General features: G+C 58.6%; 1 protein-coding gene across 1 annotated transcript; it reads right to left on the bottom strand.

The window, feature by feature from the left end:
* Positions 1–1,322: 1,322 nt before the first annotated feature.
* KLF16 (Kruppel like factor 16) lies at positions 1,323–18,997 on the bottom strand. Its single transcript, XM_034755435.1, has 2 exons — positions 18,366–18,997; positions 1,323–7,091 (listed from the first exon to the last, which is right to left on the bottom strand). Exons 1-2 carry the CDS (start codon positions 18,775–18,777, stop codon positions 6,805–6,807), a joined length of 699 nt encoding a protein of 232 aa, XP_034611326.1. The 5' UTR covers positions 18,778–18,997; the 3' UTR covers positions 1,323–6,804.
* Positions 18,998–20,894: the final 1,897 nt, after the last annotated feature.

The following is a 20,894-nucleotide window of genomic DNA, read 5'->3' as shown; positions in this document are numbered from 1 at the left end:
AGCAGAACATAAGAGCGGCCAGACTAGGTCAGACCAAAGGTCCATCTAGCCCAGGATCCTGTCTTCTGACAGTGGCCAATGCCAGGTGCCTCAGAGGGAATGAACAGAACAGGTAATCATCAAGTGATCCATCCCGTCGCCCCTTCCCAGCTTCTAGCAAAAAGAGGCTAGGGACACCATCCCTGCCCATCCTGGCTAATAACCATTGATGGACCTATCCTCCATGAACTTATCTAGTTCTTTTTTGAACTCTATTATAGCCTTGGCCTTCACAACATCCTCTGGCAAGGAGTTCCACAGGTTGACTGTGTGTTGGGTGAAAAAAAACTTCCTTGTTTTAAACCTGCTGCCTATTTATTGACCCCTAGTTCTTGTGTTATGAGAAGGAGTAAATAACACTTCCTTATTTACTTTCTCCACACCAGTCATGATTTTATAGACCTCAATCATATCTCCCCTTAGTCGTCACTTTTCCAAGCTGAAAAGTCCCAGTCTTATTAATCGCTCCTCATAGGGCAACTGTTCCATACCCCTAATCATTTTTGTTGCCCTTTTCTGAACCTTTTCCAATTCCAATATATCTTTTTTGAGATGGGGCGACCACATCTGCATGCAGTAAGTAGAAGCATTTGAAAGGTCAGGCCCAAGGACACATCTGGTGCTTCTCTGCCACCAGAGGAGGTCAGGAAACATTACAGAAACCTCATAGCCCCAGCATGAGGTTAAATGTCACCCTGCTGCCAGTGTACTGAGGGGAAACTGAGGCACGGAGACACACTGCTTGCCTGAGATCTCGCGGCAAGCCAGGGGCGGAGCTGGGAATAGACCTCAACTCCCAGTCATGCACTGCAATAGGCAGACCTGTACAGGCTGGCGGATGGGGTGCAAACAGAGGAAGCTCCAAATTAAGCGTGGACCGGGCCAGGGGAAGATCTAGCTTTGAAATTCTCGTGTGTAATCCTGCGTCTACGAGCCACTGAATACTCCGAAGGCCTAGGCACCAATTGTGTCCTGTTTAAGCCTAAGGCCTTGGCTACACTTACCCGGTAGTTCGACGGCTGGAAATCGAACTTCTGGGTTCGACTTATCGCGTCTAGTCTGGACGTGATAAGTCGAACCCGGAAGTGCTCGCCGTCGACTGCGGTACTCCAGCTCGCCGAGAGGAGTACCGCGGAGTCGACGGGGGAGCCTGCCTGCCGCGTGTGGACCAAGGTAAGTTCGAACTAATTCGAACTAAGGTACTTCGAACTTCAGCTACGTTATTCACGTAGCTGAAGTTGCGTACCTTAGTTCGAATTAGGGGGGTAGTGTAGACCAAGCCTAAGCCACATGGTTGATCTTCTGCCTAAGGGGTCAATTTCACATATAAAAAGGTGCCACCTCTCGTTACATCTACTTAGCAAGGGCCTCTGGGACAAGCAGATCCGATTTCGGGCCTCTCCCCCTGTGATTGGGGGTGGGGGGTGTCAGGATAGGAGGATCTGACTTAACAGAGGCTACACAGATTTTTTTTTTTTTAAAAAGACAGGAAGGAGACAAAAGAACCGATCAACAGCTTTACCTCCAGCCGAAATATACAAAGCACAAAGAATTGCTTTCCAAACACCCCCGCACCCTCCCCCTGATAGCACGAAGCTCGAGCTCCCAATCACGGGCGCCAGCCGGCTCCTCGTCACCCAGTCAGTCGTGGTTCCGAACCGCTCTATAAAAGTCGCACTAAAAAAGTAAGGTTCCCCCCCCCCAAAAAAAAGCAGCAGCAGAATTTTATTTTACGGTATAGAGATCTATTTATACAACTCCAGCTCCGAGAGAGAAGAGACTCTGCATAAATATCACACGCACACAGAATAAAGTTATCCCCTCTCGTAAGAAAAGAAACCATCTCGCCCCGCTTATGACAAATCACAAGCCAGAAAAATACCCACTTTGCAGGGAATCTGGGGAGCCCAGATATAAACCTGCACCTTTCGATTGCTCTTGGTGGAGACGGATCTTGGCTACGCTAGGTATGGGGGTCTCAAACTGGGGGTCGGGACCCCTGAGGGGGTCGCGAGGTTATTACATGGGGGGTTGTGAGCGGTCAGCTTCCACCCCAAATCCCGCTTTGCCTCCAGCATTTATAATGGTGTTAAATATATTAAAATTTATGGGGGGGGGGGGGTCGCACACAGAGGCTTGCTATTGGAAAGGTGCAAAAGTTTGAGAACCACTGGGCTAGGGGAAGGGATTTGGTCTTTTCCATACAGGAACTACTCTCCAGTTTAACTGGGACCCATCCCCCCTTCCCATTTAGCAGTACGAGAGAGAGCAGAACCCCCAGGATAAGGATCCCGACGCCCCTGTAAATCCAGAGTGACTCCACTGGAACCAGCGGAGTTCTAGATTTACTCCCCGTGTAATCAAGATCAGAATCCAACTGCATAGGCAGAGAAATGGGAGGGGGGAAAAGGAAAGTTGGGGGAGGGGAAGATCTAGGGCCCAGACCTGAATGGGAGCTTTGCATGAGTAAGGACCGCAGGGGTGGGCCCCTAGCAAGGGATGCTCCCAGGAACAGCAGCTGCAAGGAGACTGTGCCCCCGTGACAATGGCGTTTGCCCCATTCCCCGCCCCTCTCCCCTCCCTGACACTGGTGCCTTGAGGAAGCTTCAGGGATAAAGGGACTGGATTAATAAAGACATTGAAACCCACCAGCCCCTCCCCCCCCAAGGAAATGCCAGGGGCGGGAGGCAGAATACAGAGAACCCACAGCATCAGAGGGGCAAGCGCACTGCAGCCAGTCCGAAACGCGTATGGGGGAGCCGTTCATCGGGGCGGGGGAGGAGAAGGACCCATTCCAGTTCAACTCCTTGGGGGAAAGGGAGAAATCAGTAATAAATAAGGAGGAAATAAGTGCATGGAGGCTGGGGGGGGTGGAGGAGGAAGGACCCCCTTTGGAGCTGGAGGGGAGGGCTGGTGGCAGCTGCCGAGTCCCCACAGAGAATCTCCTCACACGCGCAAAGGGAATTTCGGCTGGCGGAGGCAGAGTGGCCCCTCCGCCCGCCCCCAACCAGCTGGGCTCTCCTCCCCCGCCCCGAGAACACGGTGCTCTGCCAGAGCCCATCCTTGGAAGGGGCCACACACCAGCTGTCCAGGTTAGAGCAGGGCCCTTCCTGATCTAGCTTCGGGGGGGGGAGGGGGGGAGGACCAAGTGGCCCTGCTCAGGGCTCTGGCCACCCCTCACCGCGGTGGGGAAACTGAGGTACGCTGGTCCCTGGATGCATATGGACCAGCAGGGGCCCAGCGCAGCCCACAGGCTTCAGCGATGCTTCCTGGGGTCACCAACATCTGTCTTCGCAGGTGCCGTCTACACTAAGCAAAACCAGCCCAGACTACAGGTCCCCCACTCCCCGCATCACACACACAGGAAGTTACCCCTGAACCCACCCCTCTCCAGCAATGATACCAAGTACTACAGGGCAGGAGCATCGGGGATCCCAGAATGCACTGGGGCAGCACAGCTAAGGCGGGCTAGGTCCGAACTGCTCTGGCGCCAGGCTTATCTTGGGAGGGGACACACCAGCCTCACCCGCACCAGCTCAGGCCACTAACCACTTCACGCCCCAGCCATGGAGCCCTTCCTGAAAGGTTGTTTCTAGATCACCTGCTTTTGCCCTCTAGATCACCTGCTTTTGCCCTCTCCTCACTGGTCCATTAACTACCCCCACGCTTTCCTCTCCTCCTCCACCCACTTAGCCATTTCGTAAGCCCCCCCCCCCCGCCGTATCCCCATCACAAGGGCCCTGGGACCACCCCAGAGAATAGTCACCCAGCGACACCTTTGCATGAACCAGCTGGTGGAAAATGTTGAGCTCCTTCAACAGTTCCTGCTGGAAACAGATCTCCCTCGAGCTTCAGCCATGAAAGCAGGAGAGAGACAGGCAGCTCCCAAAGGCCAGTCAGTTTGTGATGGGCACAGGCAGGAAAGGACGCCGAGCCCCCTGGCACGACACTGACGTGAGAAGGGACCCGCTGGCTAATGCAGTACGTTTCAGTGTATTCTACCCAAGGTGGCCTTTGGCGAGCCGCCCCGAGAGGCAGCCACTGCTCCCGGAGCCGGGGTCCGGCTGGCATCTCTTCCCGGCCGCTCTGAGCGCTCTTGTGCCCCAGTCCAGGAGGCCAGAAACAAGGTCCAGCCAGAGGAGCTCCACACAGTCCTCAAGTTCTGACGCCGGAATCCTGGCCATTGCCAGATTGGCTCCCAATCCCAGCAAGCTGCCGGCTCCTTCGAGACAGTCCCACGGCCTGGGCCATTGCAGACAGTCTGATGGAGAATGATCCCACAGCGCTGGGACCCGGGGGCCACGCGGAATACAGAGAGGGGGCAAAGGAGGCCAACTCCCAGCCATGCCACGCTTGAGGAACTCCCAGCAGACCCATCCCAGACACGTCTCTGAAGCGTTCCAGGGGGCAAGGTTCTCTCCGGAGAGCCCAGGGAAAGCACTGGGGGAGGGGGTTTGCTTCTTGATCGAAAGCGCGCCTGGACTGAGAGAGGCGTGGGCGTGGAGCAGCCTATCCCCATACCAGGTGCGGCGTGGGCATTGGTAGGGGCAGCGCAGGAGGGGAGAGCCATGCCAGCCACGCCGATGGCTTTGTTACGTAGGCAGCGGGACCCCAGGAACTGCCTGTGACCCATCAAACTCGTTCCACCAAGGCCAATCGGCCTGGGCTCACGTGTTGTGGGGAAAGCTGATGTTCAGCCTTCTGGCCAGCGGCACGGCACTGCACACAAGCGGCCAGGCCTATCCCCAACGCAGGCAGAACACCCACGTCTATAAAATCAGCATCACCCACGCCAACGCGGGGTAGCGCCTTGTCCCCCTCTAGTGGTCAGACCCCAGAGTCCGCTACTGCGACAGAACTAACGGAGCTGGGCTCTTAGCTCAGGCGACACACTCACTGCTTTTAGAGCCAGAGGTCCCAGGTTCAATCCCCGCAGCTGACTAAACCAAGGGCATTACTGCACCGCAGCCCTGACCTACCTCAGGGCTGGGTCTACACTGGGACCTTACACCAGCACAGCTACGTCTCTGATGGGCGTGAAAAATCCACTCCCCTGAGCGGCGTAGTTAAGCTGACCAACCAGTTAAGCTGGTGCAGACAGCGCGAGGACGATGGAAGAATTTGTCCGTCGCCCTAGCTACCGCCTCTCGGGAAGGTGGATTGCCTACGCCGACAGGAGAACCCCGGCCTAGGTGGAGTCGACACCCAAGTGTAGACACACCCTTAGTGACTTCAGTGCAGCGACTTGCAGCAGAATCAAATGGAGCAGCCCACGTGGCTGAGAAAGGCTGCTATGTAACCGCCGTTGTACCAATAAACGAGTCCACTCTGATCCTGTTCTGGGACAGGCCTGCTTTCGATGGACTGAAGGCACTTGGCCCTATATTTCCAGCAGTGACTAGTGATTTTTTGGGTGCCCCACCTGACCCACCTCAAAGGGGTCCCCTGTGTCTTTAAAGTGCTGAGAACTCTCTGGAAAAAAAAATTAAATTACAAGTTTTCAGGAAAATCCGCAGCGCCCCCCCCCAAATCACCAAGAACCGAAATGCAGGCCCAGGCTTCCCCTAAAACAGCTGCACACGGCCGGGTTCCAGCAGCAGTATGCTACGTAGACAAATACTCAATCCGCACCCGCTTCAAAGAGGCTGGCGGGGGCGCATGTCACCCCCCCTTTATACCCGATTCCACAGCTATAAAAACCGATTTTGTCCATAAATAGATTCCTGTCTAAAAAGCCCAGCCCCATCCCATGGCAGGGGCTGGACGGAGAGTCACTCGAAAGGTACATCCCCCCCTCTCCCCCCCACGGCCCAGTCAGTTAGTCTGTGTCCACTGGCCAGATACCCACGACTTGCAAAGACCTCACAAGGTTGCAGCCGGAGGCGCGTTAGTCTGTATAAATAAATATTCAGAATTCCCCTCGGGGGGAGGGATAGATCTATATCTATGTTGGGCTTCCCCTGGAGGGAGAGGGGAGAATTTCAGGGGAGCAGGTCCTGGTTTCCAGAAGGAGAGGGGAGGGGAAGTGGGAGACGCAGGAGACTTCAGCCACCGGCCATCTCCTCCCTGAGCAGCCTTCTGTCCCAAGAGCAAAGCAGTCATGGCCTCCGGGGACGGGAGGCAGAACTGGCCTGGTTTAAGCTGCCTTCGTCAAGGGGTCCCCAAGGTGCAAGTTGGAACCACCCCTAGGGTGCCCCCTGCTGGGGAAGTGTCGTTGCACCAGCACCAGGAGGGTAAACCAGAGAGGAGGCAAGGGCTTGATTTGCCCCTCAGCATCTCCAGGGCGAAACAGCCCCGCATGAGTCAAGCCGGTAGAGTCTGGCATCGTGGTAGCTGGGGGTTCCCGGAGAGGTGCCACTTCTCACCGCCATGCGGGAGCCTGCCCAGGAGAGGGGCTGGCGGCAGCCAGGGCAAGGTCATAGCCTTCTCCCTGTCCAGCTCCTTCGACAGCCGCCCAGGGGGAGCAGCACGGCCTGTGGGACTGGACATCCGACCGCTGTGACACGCAGGCCGGGGGTGAGGGATGCTGGACGTCACCATGAAGCCAGGTGGGGAGAGGCTGCTGCTTGAAGACACCCAGAACATGGAGTGGAAGGTCCCTGTGAGCAGGACCCCGTCAGGGAGGAGCAGACGGTTCGCTCGCCCCACAGATCCAAGGGCAGCCTTGACACCGGGTACTCTCGATGGCTTTCCGGGCCGGCTTGGGCCAGGCGGCACCTTTTGGGGTCCGTGCCACATGGTCCCCGCTCGGAGCAGCGCCAGCCCCTACAGGAACTTGGCCGGACTGGGGGCAGGGCTGGCGACGGGGCTCCCCGCCAGGCTGCCGGGCGCGGAGTCGCTGGGGCAGGCCAGCCGCTTGACCATGGAGGGGTGGAAGGCGGGATGGCGGCGGGCATGCTTGGTGAGGTGGTCGCTGCGCATGAAGCGTTTCTCGCAGAGCGGGCAGGCGAACTTCTTCTCCCCAGTGTGGGTGCGGTAGTGCCGGGCCAACTCGTCCGAGCGCGCAAACTTCTTGGAGCAGTCGGGCCAGGTGCACGGGAACGGCCTCTCACCTGGGGGAGGGGGGAAGAGCGTGAGACACAGCAAGGAGCCCAGGGGGGGATGTCCCCGTGCCCCCTGCCCCGACCCCTTTGGACTCCCCCAGAGAGTCCCCACACCCCCACCCCTAACACTTTTGGACTTCCCCAGACAGTCCCTGTGCCCCCCCGCCTCTGACAGCTTTGGGCTCCCCCAGTCCTCCTGCTCCAACAGCACAGGCTCTTAACACTCCAGCTCAAGGAGAATCTCCACCAGCCATTCACCCTATAGGGCCTATGACACACAGCTGAGCAGCTTCAATTCCACCCAGTGGAGGGCAGTGTTCCACACAGCAGTCCAATAACAGTGTTGGACAAACAACCCAGGTGCATTGTGAGTTGGGGGCTCCAAGTACTGGGCATTTGCTCTAGCCAGGGGCAACTGGCTTGGCAGGCCAGTGACATGATCTCATGGAGCACTGTGTGAGCTCCGAGTCCCTGGACGGACCCGGGGAAGGGCTCAGAGCTCGAGAAGGATGCAAAGAGAAAGGGAAAGTTCATCATTCATTTCAACTCCTACCCCTCCAAAACAATCTCCCGTGTCCCAGCTAGGTGGCAGCAGGCTAATTATGGACTGTGACACACAGCACGTTTCCCTGGGTTTGGGGATATTTCTGCCACGTGAGCCTTTTCCCCAGCAGAGTCAGAGCGCGGATCCCGGACAGCTGCAATCAGCGTCTCACGGCTTGCGTGGTAATACCAGGGGACCGGGACCGCACGCACCTCGCTCTGCTCCTGGTGTCCCCGAACCACCCTGCAGTAGAACTGGGGACGCCGGGAAGCACTGAACCGGAACAGCAGGGGGGCTGCGGGTCACAAGCCGTTCAGTTCTCCTGCAACAGACCCACCTCCCCGGCTCTGGGCTCTGCCACTGGAGCAGGGCTTGTGCGATAGAGAGAAGCTAGAGGGTGCTGTGCTGGGACAGGTCCAATGCCCCCTGGCCCCGGAAACACAAACAGTCCGTGCCTCCCCCGTCCACGGGCAGCCCGCTCCGGTGAGGACTATGCCAGGCCCGGGAACGAGACGTGCCCAGCAGACAGACTCAGCCGAGGGCTCCAAGCCCACCCAGCCCCTGGGGATTGTTTTCTGGTTCTAATCCGCCCCCATCTGCCTAATCCTGACACAAAGCAACTGACCTAAGCAAGAATAAAAAACAGACCCAGAGAGGACGAAGGCAAAATTAAAACCTCAGATTAAGATGCTGCCGGCTCCAGCCTCCCCAGAGACTAATTAGATGCTTCCAATCTAGCCCCCAGTTCATCAATCTCTCTCCACCCGCAGTGACTGCTGCTTCTCTTACTAGGGCGCCCCCTGCTGGTCAGGTGCAGACTATGCTGCATGCCTGGACTCCCGCGCTTGTCCGGACTGAAGGTCTTTCGAAGAGAGCCGACACCCCACCGAGCCAGGAGCGTCAGTACCAGGGACACAAGGGCCATGTGCTCCTGGGGGCACGTGCAAGGGGCAATTGGGCTGACAAAGCCGAGAGCCACTTGCAATGAGGTGCTGAGAGAAACCCAGGGCTTGATCTGCCCGGGCTCCATTCCGGGTTCTTGCAATCACAAGTGTGACAGGATCGTCACCGGATCAGTAGTGAGCGAAATTCCACCACAATCTGCCACTTGCATCTCTGGCCTTTTGTCTGGTTCAACCCACCCAGCCCCTCCCCCCCAGCAGACTGGTCCCAAGGCCCAGGAGGGGAATATCACGTTCTGGACCCGTGGCTGTTTCAGGTCCGATCCTGTCTGACCCCTCCATGCCACGTATCAGCGGGTTACCACTGTGCAGTTGGACAGTTACTGACGCACCTGCATCTACAGTTGCAGAGCCAGAAACTAGGGCCAAGTTAAACTTCCTTAAACATTTTTTTTCTACAACGTATGACACAGGTGGACTTGCAGAGGAATTGCCAGATTGGATCAGATCAGGGGCCCTTCTAGACCAGTCTCCGGTCTCAAACAGTGGCTAGCACCAACTGCTTCAGCGGGAGGAGCAAGAAACTCAGCAGTGACGGGGTAATCTGCCCCCAGCAAAGGTAGCTCCTGACCCCTATGGCTAGAAGCCAATTCATGCCCTGAGTTGGGTTTATTTCCCTGCCAAAACTCTTGTATCTTTGGATGAACTCTGGGTGATCTTTTTTTTAATCCTGCAAAACTCTTGACCCCGGTGATCCCTTGTGGCAAGGAGTTCCACAGATCAGAAAGAACATACTTCACCCATCGGTCACTGGTCGAATGATGGGATGTCAAGGTTTTAAAGTCAGCATAGATTTGGGGTGAACAGCCTCCCCCACTCACAGCTTCACCCCTGGTAAGCGACAAGACCCCCCACACACACTTACGACTATGAAACATTTTAAACCACATCACCCTGCTCTGTGAATCCCGCGCATGAGAGGCTTTCCCCTGACTGCACAATCACCAGTTGGCACAATCTTACGCAGCCGTTTTCGACAGGAAAACGCGGCCCCCGTCACTGGTTACAAATAGCTTCTCCTGACTGCGTAAGCCCAGGGCGAAGGAGCGAGGCGAGTAAAGGAATCAGACGCAGCTCCAATTTCAAGAGCTTTTCCCCAGCGCCAGCGTGAGTCACAGACCAACCTTGGCAGAGGAGCGTGGGATGTTCAGGGGACCCTTTCAAGGTAAAACGAAATCAAAGTCTTTGCTTACTCCTGTAGCCCCTGACCCTGCAAACCGCTCCTGGCAGCTTAACCAGGCTCCCTTTGACTTCACACGCTAAGCACGTGTTGTAGCAGCTGGGCCTAGGAGGTCTAACAGATCTTTTGCCATCATTGACCCGAATTAAACAGATATATGTATGAGCGTTACAATAGAACCTGGTGGCACCGATCAGGGGCCAGGAGCTAGGGTGACCCTACGTTCCGTTTTGGCTGGGACAGTCCCCCTTTTTAAGCCCCATCCCAGGTGTCCCGACTTTTTTGGCAAGGTGACTCACTGAAGACCCAACGCCCAGTCTTGCCAAAAAAAGTGGAGCACACCCTGCTACGGGGGCACAGAGGAACTTTTGAGGGGGGCGAGTGGCGACACCAGGCAGCTCGGGCTGGTCCCACACGGGCGGGAGGGAGGGGGCGGACTTGGGCCAGCCTTGCACAGTGTCCTGTTTTCAGTTTGGGAAATACGGTCACCCTAGCCAGGCCCCACTGCAGTAGGTACCCCTCCCACCCCACAGAAAGAGAAGGTCCCTGCCCCGCCTGTGATGCATTATGTGGCTTGTTATTGCTGCCTGGAGTTTTGTATTAGTAACACCACCGCAGAGGATTAATAATGAATGCCTTGAGAGTCTCGTTTGCTCGTCTGTATTCCCAGGCTCGCATCCCTGCACGAGCCCCTGACCGCTTTCACGTTGCGCTTCTCAAGGCCCAGCTCCTTCACCCTCCTCATTAAAATACTTCTACTCAGCTTAGATTCTGCCCAAACAAGAGGGACTCAGGGCGGCAGCTAGATGGGCGAGGGGCTTTAAGAATTCCTGGCTCTACCACCAACTCCCGGCATGACCCAGGGCAAGTCACGGCCCTCCCGTGCCTCAGTTTCCCCATCTGTGAAACAGGGATACCACTACTTCCCGTGTTTTGAACAGCTTTGCTCCCTGACAGTTGGGACGGGCTTTGAAAACCCCAGCAACTCGATGGGAAAGGCGTTCGACTGCTCTGCGCCCAAGACTGCAACACGCGGTGTGAATCAGTGGGGATGCCAACTCTTACGCCGTGACAGTGGAGACACGGGAGGGGTTCTCCTGTCACTGTGGTTAAACCCCCCCCCTCCCCCGAGAGGCAGTAGCGGGGCCAGCAGAATTCTTCCATCGCCCCAGCGCTGCCTACGCCTGTCTCCCGGGGTAGACGTAGCTACGCCGATGTAAGTTTTCAGTGCAGACCAGCTCTAAGAAACTGGTCAGCGTCCCTTTGAGTTCAGATCCTGCCCTGGACCCTGCCTCTCCAGCGCCAGCGGCAAGCCCTTTGATAGGGAGCCTGAGCCCTGCTGCCCCTCCCCAGCACACAAAGAGAAATGCCCACTGCCAATCCATGCCCACTCGCGCCTCCCGGCAGACCCCAGCTGGCGCCCGAGCGCAACGCGTCAGCTGCTTCGCTTGTCCTGCCTCGAACTGGAGCGAGCCAGACGCTCAGGGCAGGAGGCAAGAGCGGGGGATGGGAGAGTGCACTTCAGGCCCCGGGCTTTGCAGCCCAGCCCCCTGCCCGGGAAAACAGCTTGTGTCACGCAAGAGGCCGGAGAGCCGCGCGGGGTTGGAGCCGGCCCATCGCTCCGCATAAGCGTCAAAAGCTCCTCAGGTCAGGCGGAACCTCCCACCCCTTCCCTGCCTCCCACGCTGGGCCTGCTGTCTGCACGGAGGGGGAAGCCAGGGGACAGGCAAGCGGTGCGGGAAATCAGCTACAGCTGGGTTTGCCGGCGGGCTATGGCTCGAAGGGGACACAGGCTGGGGTAGCCGCTAACAGAGAGCAGGGTGGGCTGGTCTCCTTGCAGGGGTGTTCCCCGGCAGTGCTGGGATCTGGACAGTTTTTAGAACCAGCGTGCAAGGGGCTAAATCCGGGAAGATCTGCTCTGATCCACGTTCATTTCACCATCCCTACCCGCATAAAGCCCACGGCCCCTCCCGGCGCATCCAGCCCGTACGCACAGCACTTTCTCTGCAAGGCGCTGAACGGACGCTGAATTGCACCAAGGTGGGCAAATGCCACTGCTGCTTAGCCAGGGGCGGGACGGACGGCGGCCCAGAGGTCACCCGCTCAAGGTCACAGCAGAGCTGCTCTGGGACCAAGGCATCTTGAGTCGTGGCTTGCTGCCCCGAGCGCACTCCCGGCCTGCCTCTGCTGCCACGTGAGCGAAGCTGCCCGCGGGTTGCCAAGCTAAACACTTGGGTTTCCCATTGGCTACGGCCAGGGAGTCATTCAGTGCCAGGGGGCCCAGGTGAGGGGCGGAGAGGAGGCCCTAACCTTTGAACTTCAGAGGGCGTGAGACCAAGCCCACCCGGCTAATTCAATGCAACCCTCCCCGCTAGGAGTAATTGCACCCCCCCCCCCCCCGCCCCCACAGCTCTCAGGGGCCGCTGAGAGGCTGACGCAGGCAGCACGGGGACTGCCCCATGACTCATCCCGCCAGCCCAGCTCAGCACGGTTTGGGTGCAGGCGCTGGGAAACCCTTTTGTCTTGGAGCAAAAACAAACATTAAAGCCAGGAACAAAAAGCCTCACGCAAGGCGCCAAAGGGCCGAGCCCCAGGCCAGACACTGTAGCTCAGGCCGATCCTCTCTAGAAGGGGTGGAAAGGGGAGGCCCAAAGGGCAAGAATTCAACGCAGGAACTGCAGCGAGGGCAGGGCCCCGGGTCTGGGTCGGGGGCAGCACCGGTTTTGGGTTCACAGAGGCACGGTTAGTTCCTGGCAGGAGATCTGTGGGCAGGGCAATGCCAGCAGCTGCTTCGGGAACTCCATGGGTTAACGCCACATGCAGGCAACTCTCTCTCCCGCAAGCCGCGCTCCAGAAGAGACAGGCACATGGGCTCCTGGAGCCGCGTGCAGCCGGGGAATCTCACGCACCATCTGTGCTGCCAGCGCCGAGCGAGCTCAGTGGCGGCAGCGGGGTGAGACGAGGACAGCGGCTCCGGCGGCGCGGGATCTTCCGGCTCTGCGGCACAGCCAGCCCTCCCGGTGCACGGAGGCTGCCCCCTCCCCCACGCCCTGTGCTTTCATTCAGCGGTTCAAATCCTGCTCCAGACCCAGGGCGTCCGGGACTGTGCCCACAGGATGGTCAAAAGGCAGAGGAGAGGGAGCGGGGGCGGGTTCTGTCAGAGCCTCACCCAGGCATCTCAGGGCAGCTCCAGCCCCCGCGGTTCAGCCCAGTCTAACACCAGGGATTTAAAGGGGACATTGTCAAGCAGTTTAGATCCCAGATTCCACACCCCTTGGACGCTGCAATCAGGCACCCTCTGTGCTCGGTACCAATTGGGCCACCTCCAGACAAGCACCCACCAATCGCCACACGCTTCCTACATCCCCCCGGCCATGGAAGTACCAGCTGCCCACCTGCCGCGGACAGCGGCTGGGGCGTGCAAAGGAGCTACAGGAGTTGTGTCCACATCGCATTGAAGGTCGGGGGAGTTCAGAGTAACTCCCTCGGGGGCTTTGAAAATCCCAGGCAGCTCCGTGGCAGCTTCGTTTACCTGCAGGACCTACAGTCAACAAGGCAGGGGGCTGGGAGCGAGAACTCCTCCGTTTGATTCCCGGCTCTGCCACCGACTCACAGCACGATCTTCAGTGATTCACCCAACCACGCTGTGCTTCTGGGGAGGGGGTGCAGCTGCGGGCGCCCCGAGAGATAAACAGGGCGTTCAAAACAGGGGGCAGGGTGGCCTAGTGGACTGGGACTCTAGAAAGCTGGAGTCACCGTGGTGTCCAGGGACCAAACGCAAGGACTTCCAGCGGGATGGTCTCTGTCCCCCTCCATGCTGGGGACAGTTGTTCTGTAGGTTCTCGCCAGCACAGAAGGCCGGTGTCTGGGCATCTCCCACTCACTAGGGTGCTATCGAGGAGAGGCCTTAGCAAAGGGCTGGCTCTGACACTGATCCACATACAGGCCTCAGCCTTCCCCTCCAGAGCTCCCTCCTGCCACCGCGGGCCTACACCTAGGCTGCCCCATCCCTGGCAGTTCACCCTCTGGGTCCAGCCCTCTGCAAAGGCCAAACTAACTCCCCCAGCAGCCTGGCTCCAGCCCCCCACCACCCGCAGGGGACCTGGCTTCTCCCCACCTCCCTCCCACCACCGGCTCAGGTTACAAGAACCCTCTAGCCCAGCCACGCTCTAGCCGCTCCTTTTGGGGGGGGGGAGGCTCCGCTGATGTGCTGAGCTGCCCCCCCCCCAAGCGCCCCAGCTCCTAGTGCCTCTATTTCAAACCACACCGCCTCGTCAAGTTCAAACCGTCCGAGTCCAGCCATTACGCCACAATAGGGCCTTTCATCCCTTGACGACGCGACAGCAGGCCCCGCACACAATGCCACGGGCCGGAGTCTGGCTGCCTCTCCGCGGGCACGCCAGAGCCAATCTGGCAGGTGAGCAAAGCCCCCCGGGATGCCGGCTTGGGGTAAGCGAGACACACACAGTCTGCCCTGACACAGGACCCCGTGAGGCGTAGGCGGCCGACAGGGGCTGGGGGCGTCCCTCCCAGCGGGAAACTCGAGTCCACCTCAGCGAGATCTTGCCCATGACTATTTTCTACCCAAGGTGGAGTGAGTGCCTGGGGCTAGCCATGAGGTGACTTCATGGGTGCTAGGCGCCGTCTGGCTCCACCTTTCAGGTTATTGGCTCCCGGCCACCTTGCAGATCTTCAGTTCAGGGCCAGATTCCCCATACAAGCTGAGGCTCAAGTTTTCAAGGGCTCCGAATCCACAATCCAGGCCTGATTTGCAAAGGATTTCAGCCCCCGTCACGTGTGGGCAGACCAGGACCCCACTGTGCCAGGCGCTGCACAAACACAGAAGGGGTCTGACATCTGAAGTCATGCATGTTCTGGTTGCAGCTGGGCAAAAGGTACCCTTCCCCCCACTCCATACATCAGCTGGTGGGCAGAGCTGGCACAGGGGGTTGTGTGCATGGCACTTCTGCTACTCGAATTCTACCTCAGCTTTCATCCCCACCCCCAGGAATAACTCCAGTCCCCGTCTGCTGCTACGGAGGCTCCTCACAGCTTTTCCCCGAGGGCCTTGGCAGCCTTCCTGACAGTTCCACAGAACTCAGCAGCACCCTTCGCAAGCTGCTACTTGGTAAAGTTATGAGCTGCACCCGAAGCACTGGACCCAACTGCCTGCAGGCTGAGGAAGATAACGTTGCCTCGGGTCACGCTGGCGTTCCCATTTGGAGGGCTCTCCGCATTGCCACAATGCACGGAAACTCTGGCCTTGTCTATCACAAAAGCTGTACCACTTTAACCACACCAGCATAGTTAAAGGGGGACAACGCCCCTTAGTGTGGATGGAGTTCACGGGGCCTGTTCTACACCTAAAATCTAGCTCAATATAGATACATCTCTCGAGGTGTGCATAAAATCCACAGCCTTGAGCGACACAGCCCTATTTCCCAGTGTAGACACAGCTAGGCTGAAGGAAGAAAGCTGCTGTCACTCGGAGAGGTGGGGGCCCTACACTGACAGAAGAACCCCTTCTGTAGGCTGCGTCTATACTATGGGGTTATCCTGGCATGGCTATGCCGGCATAGTCCCCATAGTTATACCTGTGCAAAAACTGTATAGTCCAGGCCTCAAATACTGCACGGACCAGTGGCTTCACGTCCCCGCTCCAGACTCCGCAGGGCAAATTTCCTATCTACCGTGGGCAGGGGGATTTTTCAATCTAGATCTCTTCCAGGTTCTAATTTGGGAGAGGCTTTATCCCATTGGGGATGGCTATTACACCCCTGGAGGGCCCCCTTTACATATGCACATTACCATTAGCCAGCTACTACCCTGCCTAAATTAATCCAGCATATGGTCAGCCCTCAGAATTCATTGCAGTTGTGGCCTTATCTGAAGCCAAGGTATGGTGAATCGTTGCAGATCACCGTACATCAGTGCATTCGCACTGAGACAGTAGTGCTCTGCACTGGTGCAGCACCATCAGTGTAACTACCTCAATCAGGATGAGGCCTGTTGATCAGGTCTCTCGCCAGGCCATTCCCAAGGTCCAGCCCACGCCCCCTCCCCCGTGGTGACAGGGAGCCAGCGAACCAGCATGGCAGTTCCACGCTGAAATCAAAGGACAACCATGTGCTCTCAGCAAAGCCAAACCAACCCCCGCATCCACACGACTGACTATGTACACCACTGACCGAGGCAGGGCTCATGGGTCATGTCGGATAGCAGAATTTCCAGACAGTTGCTCCCAACTGGTGCTATCATGTTATGGTGCCTACGAGGACTTGGAGTGGAGCTTCACACGCAGCCTCACTGGGACACCAGGTTTCACGCTAGGCATCTTGCTGCCTGATAACTAAGGTAGCAACTGTGGGAAGAGGCTGCCGACTCCATGAGACCCTCTGCTCTTCTGGGCAGACACACCGCAGGCCCACTCTCGACCCCCCATAACCACACCGATTCACTGGTGAGAGGCAGGAGAGTTGGGCCCAATTGCTTTGGGTCTCTGTATAACCCCAAACGTTCACGACCTCTGGGTTGGTGGCAGTCCAGATCCGAACTCTGCCAAGACATAAGTCCAGGATCCAAATGCTTCCTAACGCTGGGGTGCAAGACTCCAGACACCCACAATGGGCCGATATCTATCATCCGAACAATTAGCCACCCCCTACCACATATTTCAGTGTCGTTTACATTAAGTGTCAGCTTAACACTGCAAAAGGGGCCAGTTTGACAGCCCAGCATGCACAACTCACGGCTCGGGGTCATTCAGGCCGGATTGACACAACAGACTCCCGCCAGCATCCCCACGTGGGTCAGGGGTGCGATCTCTGACCGACTCAGCCGGGCTGGCAGAATCCCCTCGTACAGGCAGAGTTATAGCCTTCTTCCTTGGAGGTTTTTAATGCCCAGCTTGACAAAGCCCTGGCTGGGATGATTCAGTTGGGGATTGGTCCTGCTTTGAGCAAGGGGTTGGACTAGATACCTCCTGAGATCCCTTCCAACCCTGAGATTCTATGAGTCTATGATAGCAGCAAAAAAGTGCAGTTTTATCAGGCCAGCTTGTTTCACGTGAGGGAGCTCACAGCAGATATAAGCTAAGCGCACATCGCGGGGGTGGTCTGTGGGTACATGCCAGTACCTGGCCTCAGTCTCCCCAAGAATTCGCAGGTAAGGCCAACTGAACCAATCCTTAAGAACAGTATCCCAGACACTCCTTCAGCCCCTGCCCTGTGGCTAGAACCAAGGCTTACTAAGGGCCTCTTATCTTTCCTCCCCCATACTGCCAACCTGCCCAATTAGAAACAACAAGAGAGGTGGGAGGGGGGGAATTAATGACACTCCCGCCCTAATCGCCTCTGCTCTGTTCAGTGCCAATGCCCCACCCTCCTTGCCTGGCACCAACGCAGGTGCAGTGGCCTCCCCGGTGCATCAGGGCGAGACAGAGAAGCAGGAAACCAGGCAGCTTCTGCCCTGGGATTTTGCCCCCTCCCCCTTCACGTCCATTTCTGCCTCCTGCCTCTTCCCAGCCCCACCCACCAGCTTAGGCAGAGAGGCATCAGGCAGCCTCGTGCCCAATGGAGAGCGGCCATGCAGATTCCTGCGACCCACCCCGTACCCTCCCCCAGAGCCAGCTGCACCCCACAGACTCAGTGTGCTGGAAGCGCCAGCCCCGGGATTCAGGGGCGGGCCAGGCCCCCCCCACAAGCCACACAGGCCACTTTCAAAAGTCGAAGGGCTTCAGCCACCTCCAGAGGTCCCCAGGGATGGGGCGCTACTCCCAGAAACCAGGGGCAAGGAAGAGATCGGGGGGGGGGGGTCACACAGGGCAGCAGGCTCCAGGACCTGACGTGCGCACACTTCAGCACCAGGCCCCCACCACGCACACGAAAAGAAAGCTGCCGTGTTGCATGGCAGAGAAGGAAGGGAAGCGTGTCACAGGCCATGGCCACGCCTCCCGGACAGTCCAAGCCCCGCCCTTCCCACAGAAGGGTGGGGGGAGGGGTAATAGACTGGGCTCCTACCCCTTTGGGGCTGGCAACTGATGGATTTGAGGCCAATGGAAATGAAGTCGCGTTGTTCCACGCAGCGGGGGTGGGGGGAGTTGGACACAACTTCAGATCGCTTAACCATCCCCCCCCCCCCCCCCAGCAAAAATAAGTGACATCACCCTGGACCCGCCACAGGGAGGCCTCCGGGGTAGGTCATGAGGGCGGGTCACAGCTCCCGGGGCGAGGGAGGGAGATCGGTGCAAGATAAAGTCACCATTGGAAAAAGCGACGGGGGGGGCTGTTCCTACCTATGAGCATGGGGTACTGGGGAGATGCGAAAGGACTGGAGAGCTGGAGGGGGTGGCGGGACCCCAGGAGGGAAAGGGGGGGGGCAGGGAGAGCGAAGGGAGGTGGGTAAAGGCGGGGGCCCCTCGTGGGTGGGGGAGGAGGAAGAACACGCGCGCAGGAGCAGGGGGGAGGAAAGTGGGGCCGGGGGAGGAGCGTGAGAGCGGAGGCAGGTGGGCGGGGTCCCCGCGCAAGGAGGGGGCAGAGTCGGGGGCAGGTGGGGTCCCCACGCCGGGAGAAGGGGCAGAGTGGGGGAGGCGGCCTCACCTGTGTGCGTCCTCAGATGCGCCTTCAGGTGGGACGATTTGCCATAAACTTTGCAGCAGCCCTGGAAGTGACAGCGGTGCCGCTTGCCCGGGGAGGAGAGGCTGGGGCTGTGGCCAGGCAGCGGGGCGCGCTGGGGTCCGCCGCCCCCGTCGGACAAGGTGGTGTAGCCGCTCTCCAGGTCCCCCCCTCCGGCCGACGAGGACGAGTTGCTGCTCTCCGAGTGCGCCGAACCGGGGCGCGCCCTGCAGCCGGCCGCCGCCGGGGCTGCGCCCCGGAGGGTGTCCCGCACCTCCCGGTCCTCGCTGCTAGCGGGATCGGGGCTGGGGAGGCTGGAGGCGGCGGCGGGGTGGATCAGAGCCCCGCTGGAGATGGACACCAGGCACTCGGCAGCGAGGTAATCCAGGCAGGACATGGCTCTCCAAGGGGGGCCCCGGCGGGACTGAACGGGGGGCCCGGAGCTGCTCCACTCGCCTCGCCCGGCTCCGGGGCGAGATCCGCAGCCTTTGTGTCTCCAGGCGGCCGAGAAAGCGGCGGCTGCTAAGGCTCGGGTGGCCCCTGCTCCGCCTCCGAGCGCACCGAGTGGCTGCGCCGCGCCCTGGCGCACGGAGAGAGACGGGGACACCCTTCCCCGCCCCGCCGGGAGCGCACGCACCACACCGCCCGCCCCAGGGCGTGGGCTGCAAGGGGGGGAGGGGGACGGGCCCGCCCCCAGCCCAGGGCTCCCCCCCCACTCTCCGCCGGGCTCCGCCTCTTGGCACATCGGCCCACACGCCGGCGGGAGGAGCGCATGGGGGGGGATGCAATGGCCCCCGGTGTGGAGAGGGGCCGCCGGCTGCTGCTGGCTCGCCCCCAACTCCGCGCGTCTCAGCACAGGGCGGGCGGCAGCCCCCTCCCTCGGGCACAAGCGGCATGGTGCGAGCCCCTTCCCACCCGTGCCATGCTGCCTCTGGCCTCCCTCCCCTAAAGCCAGCCCTGCTTCTGCTCCCATCAGACCAGCCAAGCTCCTGCCCTCCACGCTTTGATATGCCTCTCCTCTCCTCTCCTCACCATGATGGGGAGTGTGTCCCCAGTGCTCCAGCCCTGCGGCCTGTGGACTAGGCCCACAGGACACCTTCCCTTCCTCGTTCCCCAGAGCGAAGGGGCCCACGACCCCTCCCACAACTCGTGTCACAAATTCACAATCCCCCAACGTTATCCAGGATACCCTGCACGCAGGGGGAGATCCCAGGGTCCGCCCCATCAGCACTTGGGCTAGTTAATATGTACCAGGCCAGCTCACCAAGCACCCAGTTCAGCACCTGCTAAGGCCCTGTGTTTGCAGCACCCTCACTGGGCATGGACAGCCACAAACGGCCATAGACAGAGTGGAGAAACAGCCCCTGGGCCCAGCTCACCGTTCCTACCAAACCAGGATTGTTCTAGCGTAATAAGTCTATCCAGGAAGTGGCTCCAGAAGTAACTGAGGCCGGGCTAGAACTGGAGAGCGTAGTCATACTGTCCACAAACCTGCTCACCAACCAGCCTCCCCTTCCCCCCCACGGGATGCCACTAAGATCAGGTGGGGAAAACGGTAAAAAACACAGGATCATGCGTGTTCTGCTGGGATCCCACTAAGCGATGCTCAGCTAGGCTGAATCAAGGCAGGGGCATGTGCCCAGGGCCCTGCCTGCCAGTCACGCAAATGGTGTCAGAATCTAGAGCCTTGTCCACACACACAACTGTTCTGGTGTATACAGTTCTGGTGTAAAGCCGTATACAGTTATACTGGTACAGCAGTGCTTCTATGTATAGCTTATTCCGCTACAGGAAGGGCAATGAGCTATATATACGGTATCTTTATACCAGCATAACACACTAGGGCTTGTACCAGCATAACCTGATTGGTTCAAAAGCCCCCTCCCCTTACTGAAATAGTTCTATCACCACTCGATGAGTTTGCAGACCAGGTTTCAACAGTTACTTAAAACAAATTGTGTCTAGCCCTTGTGGCTGTAAAGACAGCCTGGGGGGGGGGGGGGGGGAAGTGAGCCAAGTGGAACCACCGCAGTGATGCATGCCTGAGTCTGCAGACAGTTTCCGGCTGAGAGAGGGACCCCTCCTGCTGCGTGGGGAAAGGCTTGGATGCCCCTGAGCTCTTCAGGGTGTGTTGCCCTGGGGTGAGGCTCATGCCCCGTCCCACTTTGGCCCTGTGGCTCCCAGAGTTGGAGTGGGGGAAGCATGGGGGTGTCTCCTAAATGCCACCAGTTCATGGCACCAAGATGAAACCGCACTCAGGGCACATCTGTGACCCTTCTTTTCCATGTGCTTTCACCAGTGAAGCGGCTAAAAACATCGAGGTGCAAGGATTCATTACTTGGACAGCTGAGTACCAGGAACGGGGCACATCACACTTCTTAGAGGCCCTGTTTCGGGCTGGCGGGCTGCAGGCTCTCAGACCTCACTGCTCACTCACACGTTCATGCGTGTCTCTGTGACCCTTATGATTGGAGGGCTTTTCGCCCGCTAATGAAAGCTGAGATTCTAACCCTC

Source organism: Trachemys scripta, chromosome 22, assembly GCF_013100865.1.
Source record: "Trachemys scripta elegans isolate TJP31775 chromosome 22, CAS_Tse_1.0, whole genome shotgun sequence".
NCBI lineage: Eukaryota > Metazoa > Chordata > Testudines > Emydidae > Trachemys > Trachemys scripta.
Note: the sequence above shows the minus strand (reverse complement) of the source record. Positions and strands in the feature narration are given on the sequence as shown.

Coding starts and splice junctions, on each gene's coding strand:
- KLF16 (XM_034755435.1), bottom strand. CDS start 18,777: ATGTCCTGCCTGGATTACCTCGCTGCCGAGTGCCTGGTGTCCATCTCC. Junction 7,092..18,365: donor GCATCTGAGGACGCACACAG/GTGAGGCCGCCT, acceptor CCCCTCCCCCAG/GTGAGAGGCCGTTCCCGTGC.